The sequence below is a fragment of the Procambarus clarkii genome, chromosome 13 (genome assembly GCF_040958095.1).
Source record: "Procambarus clarkii isolate CNS0578487 chromosome 13, FALCON_Pclarkii_2.0, whole genome shotgun sequence".
NCBI classification, from domain to species: domain Eukaryota; kingdom Metazoa; phylum Arthropoda; class Malacostraca; order Decapoda; family Cambaridae; genus Procambarus; species Procambarus clarkii.
This window is the reverse complement of record NC_091162.1, coordinates 49,711,754-49,724,355: the sequence shown is the minus strand read 5'-3', so window position 1 is coordinate 49,724,355 and position 12,602 is coordinate 49,711,754. Positions and strand designations below refer to the sequence as shown.

The window sequence follows — 12,602 nt, the reverse complement described above, 5'->3', positions numbered from 1 at the left end:
TGTTTCCACTGCCTAGTTTCATTACTTTGCATTTACTCGGGTTGAACTTCAACAGCTATTTGTTGGACCATTCACTCAGTCTATCCAGGTCATCTTGTAGCCTCCTACTATCATCCTCTGTTTCAATCCTCCTCATAATTTTTGCATCGTCGGCAAACATTGAGAGGAACGAATCTATACCCTCTGGGAGATCATTTACATATACCAGAAACAGTATAGGTCCAAGGACTGACCCCTGCGGGACTCCACTTGTGACGTCTCGCCAATCTGAGACCTCACCCCTCACACAGACTCGTTGTCTCCTGTTGCTTAGGTACTCCTCTATCCACCGGAGTACCTTCCCTCTCACTCCAGCCTGCATCTCCAACTTTCGCAACTGTGTGTTGTTGTGATCTCCAACTTTCCAACTGTGTGTGTGTGTGTGTGTGTGTGTGTGTGTGTGTGTGTGTGTGTGTGTGTGTGTGTGTGTGTGTGTGTGTGTGTGTGTGTGTGTGTGTGTGTGTGTGTACTCACCTAGTTGTACTCACCTAGTTGTGCTTGCGGGGGTTGAGCTCTGGCTCTTTGGTCCCGCCTGTCAACCATCAATCAACAGGTGTACAGGTTCCTGAGCCTATTGGGCTCTATCATATCTACACTTGAAACTGTGTATGGAGTCAGCCTCCACCACATCGCTTCCTAATGCATTCCATTTGTCAACCACTCTGACACTAAAAAAGTTCTTTCTAATATCTCTGTGGCTCATTTGGGCACTCAGTTTCCACCTGTGTCCCCTAGTGCGTGTGCCCCTTGTGTTAAACAGCCTGTCTTTATCAACCCTGTCGATTCCCTTGAGAATCTTGCATGTGGTGATCATGTACCCCCTAACTCTTCTGTTTTCCAACGAAGTGAGGTTTAATTCCTGTAGTCTCTACTCGTAGCTCATACCTCTCAGCTCGGGTACTAGTCTGGTGGCAAACCTTTGAACCTTTTCCAGTTTAGTCTTATGCTTGACTAGATATGGACTACATGCTGGAGCCTCATACTCCTGGATTGGTCTGACATATGTGGTATATAATGTTTTGAAAGATTCCTTACACAAGTTTCTAAAGGCCGTTCTTATGTTAGCCAACCTGGCATATGCTGCTGATGTTATCCTCTTGATATGTGCTGCAGGAGACAGGTCTGGCGTGATATCAACCCCAAGTCTTTTTCCTTCTCTGACTCCTGAAGAATTTCCTCTCCCAGATGATACCTTGTATCTGGCCTCCTGCTCCCTACACCTATCTTCATTACATTACATTTGGTTGGGTTAAACTCTAACAACCATTTGCTCGACCATTCCTTCAGCTTGTCTAGGTCTTCTTGAAGCCTCTTTCTTGCTTAATCTTTGACACCTGATCGTAGAATTCTATCAAGCCTGTAAGGCAAGATTTACCCTCCCTGAACCCATGTACGCGATTTGTCACGAAGTCCCTTCTCTCCAGATGTGTTACCGGGTTTTTTCTCACGATCTTCTCCTTCACCTTGCATGGTATAAAAGTCAAGGACCCTGGTCAGGCATTGAGGGACTCTTGAAGTACTCTACCCTGCTGTCACACTGGTAACGAGGACTTGAGGGACTCTTGAAGTACTCTACCCTGCTGTCACACTGGTAACGAGGACTTGAGGGACTCTTGAAGTACTCTACCCTGCTGTCACACTGGTGACGAGGCCTTGATGGACTCTTGAAGTACTCTACCCTGCTGTCACACTGGTAACGAGGCCTTGAGGGACTCTTGAAGTACTCTACCCTGCTGTCACACTGGTAACGAGGCATTGAGGGACTCTTGAAGTACTCTACCCTGCTGTCATACTGGGGACGAGGACTTGAGGGACTCTTGAAGTACTCTATCCTGCTGTCACACTGGTGAGAAGGACTTGAGGGACTCTTGAAGTACTCTACCCTGCTGTCACACTGGTAACGAGGACTTGAGGGACTCTTGAAGTACTCTACCCTGCTGTCACACTGGTAACGAGGCATTGAGGGACTCTTGAAGTACTCTACCCTGCTGTCACACTGGGGACGAGGACTTGAGGGACTCTTGAAGTACTCTACCCTGCTGTCACACTGGTAACGAGGCATTGAGGGACTCTTGAAGTACTCTACCCTGCTGTCACACGGGACGAGGACTTGAGGGACTCTTGAAGTACTCTACCCTGCTGTCACACTGGTAACGAGGTCTTGAGGGACTCTTGAAGTACTCTACCCTGCTGTCACACTGGTAACGAGGACTTGAGGAACTCTTGAAGTACTCTACCCTGCTGTCACACTGGTAACGAGGACTTGAGGGACTCTTGAAGTACTCTACCCTGCTGTCACACTGGGAACCGAAGAAACCCCAACCCATGACAACCACCCATGTGTGTGTGTGTGTGTGTGTGTGTGTGTGTGTGTGTGTGTGTGTGTGTATGTGTGTGTGTGTATGTGTGTGTGTGTGTGTCTGTGTAGTGGGTGAGTGTTTATAGTGGGTGAGTGTATAGTGCCTCACCCCCACCCTTCACCACCACCCATCACCACCACCCATCACCACCACTCATCACCATCACCCATCACCACTACCCATCACCACTACCCATCACCATCGCCCATCACCACCACCCATCACCACCGCCCATCACCACCACCCATCACCACCATCCATCACCACCACTCATCACCACCACCCATCACCCCAACCCATGACAACCACCCATGACAACCACCCATCACCACCACCTGTCACCACTGCCCATCACCGTCACCTTTCACCACTGCCCATCACCACCACCCATCACCACCACCCATCACCACAGCCCCATCACCACCACCTGTCAACGCCACCCATTACCACTGTCCATCACCGTCACCCTTCACCACCACCCATTACCACCACCTGTCACCACTGCCCCATCACCACCACCCATCACCACCACCTGTCACCACCACCCATCACCAGCAACCATCACCACCACTTATCACCACCACCTGTCACCACTACCCATCATCACCACCCATCACCACCACTTATCACCGCCGCCCATTACCAGCACCCCATCACCTGCACATATCACTACCATTCATCACCACCACCCCACACCCCACCCTCCATCACCACCACCCATCACCAACAAAACTATTACACCACAACTCTCCTCAGACGACTGCGAGCTTCTACTTATATAAATATTTAATTCATTACGATATTGGTATTTGTAATATAATAAAGTAGTCATCAATGTTGGTGGAGCGCCGCTGCTACAGTCCTCTTCCCCACAGTATGAGGAAGCTGTGGTGTGCAGCAGTGTTGGTGGTGACGCTGGTGAGTGTGGTGAGGCCTCAGTGTATCTCCAACAATGACAAGCTGGTGACCTTCCGACATGACCTGGCCCACATCACTCCCTTCAGCTTGGACCTCTTCAAGCAGCTCTATCCACCCACCGCCACAGGAAACTTTTTCTTCTCGCCCTACAGCGTGTGGACCGCCCTGGTCCTGGCCTACTTTGGGTCTGCTGGCAGGACTCGTCAGCAGCTGCAGGACACCCTTCGTCTCAGAGACCCTTCAACCACTCTGGCTACCTACAGGGCCCTCGACCGTCTGTGAGTCCACTCACATTCCTCACTTGTCATCTTAATTACTATATGTATAATTGAATATTTGAGTCCTCTTTAACTTGTTATTTATGAGCGTTTATAAACGCATGTATTAGATATAATAATTAAGATGCCCCTACAGAACCGCAAAGAGACAGAGCAACACGAGTGACTATGTGATACACTTGGCTAACAAAGTGTATGTGAAGAGCGGCTTCCCTCTTCGGGACTGCATCAGAGATGTCCTTAAGAAAGAGGTGGAGAATATCGACTTCTCACAGGTCAGTCTATTTCTGCATATCACCTTCTGTCTATATTTGTGAAATATTATGATTCACATGAAGCCTCCTGGTCTCGTCCTCAGTGTTTGGGAGGTCCGGAGCTAATGTGGAAGAATCATGTTACTATAATTGATAATTGATAATAACAGCAGGGTAGAGTACTTCAAGAGTCCCTCAAGGTCTCGTCCCGTGTGACAGCAGGGTAGAGTACTTCAAGAGTCCCTCAAGTCCTCGTTACTAGTGTGACAGCAGGGTAGAGTACTTCAAGAGTCCCTCAAGTCCTCGTTACTAGTGTGACAGCAGGGTAGAGTACTTCAAGAGTCCCTCAAGACCTCGTTACCAGTGTGACAGCAGGGTAGAGTACTTCAAGAGTCCCTCAATGCCTCGTCAACAGTGTGACAGCAGGGTAGAGTACTTCTATAGTATCTCCTGGCCTCGTCAAAAGTGTGACAACAGGGTAGAGCACTTCAAGAGTATCTCCTAGCCTCGTCAACAGTGCGACAGCAGGGTAGAGAACTTCTAGAGTGCAGACGAGGAGTCACAATAACGTGACTGAAATATGTTGACCAAACCCACACACTAGAAAGTGAAGGGACGACGACGTTTCGGCCCGTCCTGTACGGGCGCAAGAGAGCTGAGTGGATAGCGCTTCGGATTCATAGTCCTGAGGTTCCGGGTTCGTTCCCCGATGGAGGCGGAGACAAATGGGCAAAAAGTTTCTTTCACCCTGATGCCCCTTTTACCTAGCAGTAAATAGGTACCTGGGCCCGTACCTGCTGGGTACGGGCCCAAGTACCCGCAGGGCCCCCATGCCCCTAGAAACAGCCTGTAGCAGCCCAGCTGCTACGGGCTGCTTCCTGGGGGGGTATGTAACAAAAGGAGGCCTGGTTGAGGACCGGGCCCGGGGACGCTAAGCCCTGAAATCATCTCAAGATATCCTAGATATACCATTCTCAAGTCGATTGTGATGAGAGAAGGAGGCGAAGGCAATAAATTGGCAAGAGAGAGATAAGGAGAAGGAAATCATAGAGAAGGAAAAGCAAGGCAAAAGGTACTAAAGGTAAAGTATAATAAAGGAATAAGAAATAATTCTTAAAAAATAAAGAAATAAGAAATAATTAAAATATAATAGAGGAATAAAAAAAAGAGATCGTAAGAGAAAAGAAGGAAAAGAAAGAAACAAACAAAGATAAATGGAAGGGTAAGCCTACGTTACGTCACGCTTGCTAGAAAGTTTAGAGCAGTTGAGTATATACTGTGAAAGGTGAGAGTCAACAGCAATCAATTCAGGACTCAAGTTCATGTTGGTTATGTTGTGTATCAGAGCCGATTCAACACGACGGCGTCTCTGTAGAGGCAGGAAAGATTATTTTGAAGGAAGACCAGTCAATAGAATGATTAGAATCCCAAACATGACAGAAGAGAGCATTGTTTGTGTCTGCAGACTTAACACTTCTTTGTGTTCTTTAAGTCTGTCATTAAGTGTACGGCTAGTTTCACCTAAGTATTGGAGAGGACAAGACGAACAGGAAATAGAGTAGACACCAGCGGCATTAGAAGCAGGAGGAGCAGTGTGAACTAGATTGCTGCGAAGTGTGTTAGTTTGTCGAAAGGTGAGTTTTATGTCAAGAGGACGAAAGGTATTAGTAAACGTTTTGAGTTCAGATATGAAGGGAAGGCAGAGCACAGTGCTACTAGAGTTGGAAGCAGGTTTAGCAAGAAAAAAATTTCGATTAGCTTGAGAGTAGGCACAGTATATAAAATACAAAGGGTAACCAAGGCGAGAGAATGATTTGTAGATAAAGGCAATTTCAGAATCAAGAAACTGAGGGTCGCTGATGCGTAGAGCGCGGAGGAAGAGAGAGACGAGGACACTTTTCTTAACAGAAGGAGGATGGTAGGAAAAGAAGTGAATGTACATGCCGCTATGCAGGGGTTTGCTGTAGACAGAGAAAGAGAACCCGGACACAGAGCTGTGAACGTGAACGTCAAGGAAAGGAAGGAGGGAATCAGATTCCCATTCAACTTTGAAATGGATGGAAGGAGCCTGATTGTTAAGAGAGGCGAGGAAAGGCTGGAAAAGACGAAGGTCATGAGGCGATAAAGAAAAAATGTCATCAACATAGCGAAGCCAGAGAGAGGGACGAGTATCAATAGAAGGAAGAAGTAGAAGAACAATCTCGAAGTATTCCATGTAGAAATTGGCAAGAACAGGGGAGAGAGGGGAACCGATAGCGACACCGAGTTTGAGTGTAATATTTACCATTGAAAGAGAAGGAGAGTCAACACAGAGTCTAATGAGTTTAAGGAAAACGTCAGTGGGAAGCGGGAGAGGAAGAAGGACCCCAGTAGCCTTCTGTCTAAGGAAAGAGAGAACGTCATCGAGGGGAACATTAGTGAACAGAGAGTCGACATCAAGACTAAGCATCTTACAGGACGGCTGCAGGCGCAGTCTTTCTATTAAGTCCTGAGCGTGATGAAGGTGGGCAGGAGAAAAAGTGCCAGTAGCCAAGAGGATAGCTGACAGAGCCCCGTGAATAAATGATTGGACGAAGAGGAACACCAGGTTTATGAGTCTTAGATAGACTCTAAAAATAAGGAAGAGAAGGGCAGATGACACGGAAAAGTTTATTGAGATCGAAGTCAGGAGGACAAAGACTAGAGAGCTGTCTTAGTTTGCGGTTAAAGGAAGTTTTAAGGCGATCTAAAGGGTTAGAAGTCAGTGGGCATATGTGCGGGAGTAAGAGAGCAAGACATCTGCTTTCTGGAGGTAGTCCTCACGGTAAAGGACAACCACCGAATTGCCTTTGTCGGAGGGAAGGATAAGAATAGAATTGTTAGATTTCAGGGAGGCAAGGGCAAGCTGGAAGCGACGAGGAAGGTGGTGATTTTTAGAAAACAAGCTGTCAAGTGGTGCCTCGTCACCTTTGTGACAGTAGGGTAGGGTTCTGCCAGAGTCTCTCAAGACCTCGTTACCAGTGTGACAGCAGGATAGAGTACTTCAAGAGTATCTCCTGGCCTCGATACCAGTGTGACAGCAGAATAGAGTACTTCTAAAATATCTCCAAAACTCGTCACCAGTGTGAGAGGAGGGTAAGATACTTGATGGTGGGGGATGGTAGGGTGATGAGTGTGAGGGGGTTGGTAGGGCGATGCGGGTGAGGGGATGAGGGAACGGTAGGGTGTTGGGTGTGAGGGGTGGGAAGGTAGGGTAAGGGGGAGGAGGGTAGAGTGAGGGGGGGAGAGGGAGGGTAGGGTGATGGGGGGAGGAGGGAGGGTAGGGCGATGAGGGTGACAGGGGAGGGTAGGGTGTTGGGTGTGAGGGGGAGGGTAGGGTGATGGGGGGAGGAGGGAGGGTAGGGTGATGAGGGTGAGGGGGGGAGGGTAGGGTGAGGGGGGGAGGGGGGAGGGAAGGATGATGAGGGTGCGGGAAGGGTAGGGCGATGAAGGTGACAGGGCAGGGTAGGGTGTTGGGTGTGAGGGGGGAGGGTAGGGTGAAGGGGGGAGGAGGGAGGGTAGGATGATGAGGGTGACAGAGAAGGTAGGGGTGATGGGTGTGAAGGGGGAGGGTAGAGTGATGGGTGTGAAGGGGGAGGGTAGGGTGATAGGGTGAGGAGGAGGGTAGGGTGAAGAGGGTGATGGGGATGGTAGGGAGATGGGTGTGAGGGGGAGGGTAGGGTGATAGGTGAGAGGGGGAGGGTAGGGTGATGGCGTGAGGGGAAAGAAGGGTGATGGGTATGACGGGGTAGGGTAGGGTGATAGAGTGAGGGGAGAGGGTAGGGTAATGCTGTGAGGAGGGAGTGGTAGGGAGAGGGAGAGGGAGTGTGGGGGAGGGAGGGTTATTACGTCAGGGGAAGGTGATGGTGTGAGAGGGAGCGTAGGGTGATGGTATGAAGGGACGGTAGGGTGATAGTGTGAGGGGGAGGGTAGGTTGATGGGGGTGAGGGAAAGGGTAGGGTGATGGTAGGAGGGGGAGGATAGGGTGATGGTATGAGGGGGAGGGTAGGGTGATGGTATGAGGAGGAGGGTAGGGTGATGGTATGAGGGGGAGGGTAGGGTGATGGTATGAGGGGGAGGGTAGGGTGATAGTATGAGGGGGAGGGTAGGGTGATGGTATGAGGGGGAGGGTAGGGTTATGGTGATGGTCGTTTATCATCACCCCACCCGATGGTTGGGGAGACAAGGGTGATGACACACGACACCATGTTATGGTGTCTTGTGCACCATCACTAAGGTCTTGTCTGAACACCTGAGCTGTGGTGACCACCATGTTATGGTGTCTTGTGCACTATCACTAAAGTCTTGTCTGAACACCTGAGCTGTGGTCACCACCATGTTATGGTGTCTTGTGCACCATCACTAAAGTCTTGTCTGAACACCTGAGCTGTGGTCACCACCATGTTATGGTGTCTTGTGCGCTATCACTAAGGTCTTGTCTGAACACCTCAGCTGTGGTCACCACCATGTTATGGTGTCTTGTGCACCATCACTAAAGTCTTGTCTGAACACCTGAGCTGTGGTCACCACCATGTTATGGTATCTTGTGCACTATCACTAAGGTCTTGTCTGAACACCTGAGCTGTGGTCACCACCATGTTATGGTGTCTTGTGCACCATCACTAAGGTCTTGTCTGAACACCTGAGCTGTGGTCACCACCATGTTATGGTGTCTTGTGCGCTATCACTAAGGTCTTGTCTGAACACCTGAGCTGTGGTCACCACCATGTTATGGTGTCTTGTGCACCATCACTAAGGTCTTGTCTGAACACCTGAGCTGTGGTCACCACCATGTTATGGTGTCTTGTGCACTATCACTAAGGTCTTGTCTGAACACCTGAGCTGTGGTCACCACCATGTTATGGTGTCTTGTGCACCATCACTAAGGTCTTGTCTGAACACCTGACCTGTGGTGACCACCATGTTATGGTGTCTTGTGCACTATCACTAAGGTCTTGTCTGAACACCTGAGCTTAGATTCTCTACAACAGTTAACTTCCAATCCTCTGAAATTGGATTCAGAAAACTTTTTTCTTAAAATCCAAAGAACTTCTTTATGTTACTTCTCTAACTCTCCCCCTTGAAAGGTCGGTAGGAACAATTGTCGGAAAATCCGACACCATTTAATAATCATACAGATAATAGCTGTATTACCAACAAGTTACCCATAGAAAACGTAACTTGTAGTGGAATTTCCGTCTAAAGAAAACGGGATATCATCACCACATACTATTATAATTCACCAGCTATTCTGCTGGGAATTATTCTTAAATACATTAGTCTTTGGACTTTACCATCATAAAAACATCTTATATAAATTAACTTAATTATCAATATTAAAGTAGAGTAAATGTGACCCTTCTATCACTTTCTGAAATCTGGACAAAGTAGGCCAGGCGTCAGAGTGGGGAAGGAGGGAGCCATTGTTGTGTCACCTCCGAGACGTGTGGAGCAAATTTAGCTCCTATCATATCTGGACAATGTCGGCCAGTAACGTCAATAGAATGGAGTGTTAGATGCAGCCATTGTTATATGAGACCAGAGGCTCAAACGGGAGCAAATTCGGCTCCTGTTAATTTTACTTGGACGTAGTGTTATGGAAACCAAAGGTACCATCTCCAACACGATGTCTACAATTCAAGTTAAGTCTATCCGAAACCCGTTTATCATTCATTTATGGCCATTAATGTCAGGATATAGGGTGAACCGGTTAGATCGCGAAATCGCCTCAAACTAAAGGTAATTAAGCCAGGTCTTCAAGTTCCATGTACTGTATAGTGTTTTCTCTGATATAGCTTGTCATATATAGGATTCTGGCTTCACAGCTAGCACACTTTTGACAGGTCAAGACGAGGAAGGAAGATTTGTGCACCAGTTACTGGGTGATATGGAAGCTGCCTCAAAGAGGATAATTTGGTGTCTACACCCTAGTTATACCTGGTGGACTAACCTGCTGTACTATAAGATAAGGAACCTTTTCAATGTATGTAGTCTATTCCTGTAGTTTGATTGGCTGCATATATATATAAATATAAACCCCCCCTAATGTGTAGAGGATCGATTTGTGAGATTATGAGATTATTGCAGAAATACAGTCCACTTATCATTATACAAATTGCTATCGAAGTATATAAATTAACGTAAATATAAATTCATATAAATTAAATAAATATAAATCTCACAGGTCGGTTCCCACATTATTTGGACCTTCGGAACCGGAATATTCGGTCCTATGAACCCACATTTGGTCATCTTAGTACCGGATGAACCAGTTAACCAGTGGATTCATTAAATATACTAGTGCAGTGTTATTTAAACAAAGCCAGCAGTCAAGACGGCAGCGTAGCCTCGAGGGAGCTCAGGAGCCTCCCTCAGCCCAGTTCAGCTTCGTCAGCGGTTTCATGCACACCCACAGATATTTGGTGGCGTGTTATTTCGTGAAATGACAGCGCTAATATAGAATCCAGCCAAATTAGTGACTGTGTCTTCGCGAGATTGTTCACGGATTTCGTGGTGTTACATTTCGCGAGAGATTATCTACGAATTTTGTGGACTTTATTTCGCGAGGTCACTAATAATATTTAATACTTCTAGATAATATTAGAAGTTTCATAGAGGCTAATTAAGAGGCTATTATCAATAATTGTGTATATTATTTCTCCAAAATAGAGAATTATTTAATATATATTGCACTAGTGATCACAGTATAATATTTACTAATTGCCAACCCACAACAGGGTAGTAAATTACCATTGACTAGTTGAACTATTATTGCTCATCCTAGTCCCATTATTGCCATAGTCAGTTGTACTATATTGATCAACCTAACACCATTAATGAATGGTCCAGACCCTATTTTGGGTGTAATTTTTATCAACTCGAGTTGAGTTGTATATATAATAATTTACTTATGATCATTACACCTTTGAGTGATTAATTAGTGTCTCTACCATCCTAGGGTGATATAGAAGAGCTAACCTAAAGGTACTTCCAGTGACACTGGTTTATCACTCAAATCATTAGTGTGGATGATTGTATATATATAATGTGTATTAATTTTAAGTGCTAACCTCTAGTAGAGGTAGGATTATTGCCTAGTGAGTGCATTTTACCCTAGGCTACCATTAGTGTTTGTTCAGTATTATGAGCAGCCCAAATACAAGCCCCACAAGGCTTCACCAACTAGCCAGTATGGATAATGCAGGGAGAATGAAAAGAACCCTTGCAGGTCTTAAAGACCACTTAACAAGACAGATCAAGAAATGTGAAGATTTGTCACAACAATCAACAGTTGATTATGCTGACCTGGAAAGCTATTATCAAGCAGCTGCAGGTAAATTTGAGCAAATCAAATGCCAAATGGCTGTCCTTGTGGGGACAGACTACTACCATCAATTCATCGGTAGCCCTACTAAATATCAGGGTATAACCATGTTAAACTCTGCAGGAGGTAAATTACTCTCAGGCCCAGTATCAAGCCTGAGGAGACCTATGCCTGCAGATAAACAATACCAGTAGAAACCTAAATTCGTCAGCTGATTATATTTCTCCAGTAGCATTATACTAAGGAGATTACAGTTGACTATACCAACAGAGGTTGATGTTAGTATCATCATTTGAAGCTGAAGATGAGTTCATGAGGCCTCAGTGGCAAATCAGTGAACAGTAGCCTAAAACAGCTACAAGTCACTGCGACCAATGTCACTGAACCCACTGCAGTCTCAGAACCATACTTTACTTTAATGATGAGCTATTCAATCTTCTGAATCAATTAACTAAATTAAACCCCAATAAATCTGATGACTGATTTGATACATTTATTATTTAATCAAGATGTATTCCATGGGCCTCAGTGTTTATATATCAGTGACCAGTTACCTGAAGAAACTTCAAGTTATATCTAATGTCACTGATCTCACTGCAGTCCCTGAATCATACTTGACTGTAGTACTTGATCACATCCAGTCTTCTGGGTTAAATAATATGTAATAAGGCTTGAATATTAGCCTTTCAAGAGTTGACAGGGAAATGAAATCGCATTAGACTTCTAACCCCTGCAACTCTAGTACGGGACATCCGTCCTGTACGAACAGACACACAAATGTGTGATTATTAACTACTAACATCAAATTAATCTAATAATTCGAAGGAGGAGTATCGGTGTTCGTCTGTTCTAAACAGGACTTCGACCCGTGAGCAGCCCCCTGGGGAATTATGTCGGAAAATCCGACACCATTTAATAATCATACAGATAATAGCTGTATTACCAACAAGTTACCCATAGAAAACGTAACTTGTAGTGGAATTTCCGTCTAAAGAAAACGGGATATCATCACCACATACTATTATAATTCGCCAGCTATTCTGCTGGGAATTATTCTTAAATACATTAGTCTTTGGACTTTACCATCATAAAAACATCTTATATAAATTAACTTAATTATCAATATTAAAGTAGAGTAAATGTGACCCTTCTATCACTTTCTGAAATCTGGACAAAGTAGGCCAGGCGTCAGAGTGGGGAAGGAGGGAGCCATTGTTGTGTCACCTCCGAGACGTGTGGAGCAAATTTAGCTCCTATCATATCTGGACAATGTCGGCCAGTAACGTCAATAGAATGGAGTGTTAGATGCAGCCATTGTTATATGAGACCAGAGGCTCAAACGGGAGCAAATTCGGCTCCTGTTAATTTTACTTGGTCGTAGTGTTATGGAAACCAAAGGTACCATCTCCAA

The 12,602-nt window shown here is 45.9% G+C and overlaps 1 protein-coding gene across 1 annotated transcript in view; it reads left to right on the top strand.

Moving 5' to 3' along the window:
• The window catches only part of LOC138364307 (leukocyte elastase inhibitor-like), a 58,916-nt gene that overhangs the window by 16,209 nt on the left and 30,105 nt on the right, over nucleotides 1-12,602 (top strand). The window contains exons 2-3 of the mRNA XM_069323908.1: nucleotides 3,275-3,595; nucleotides 3,732-3,870. Coding sequence (XP_069180009.1) covers nucleotides 3,276-3,595; nucleotides 3,732-3,870 — 459 coding nt within the window. The 5' untranslated portion in view covers nucleotide 3,275. The remainder of the gene's footprint in view (nucleotides 1-3,274; nucleotides 3,596-3,731; nucleotides 3,871-12,602) is intronic.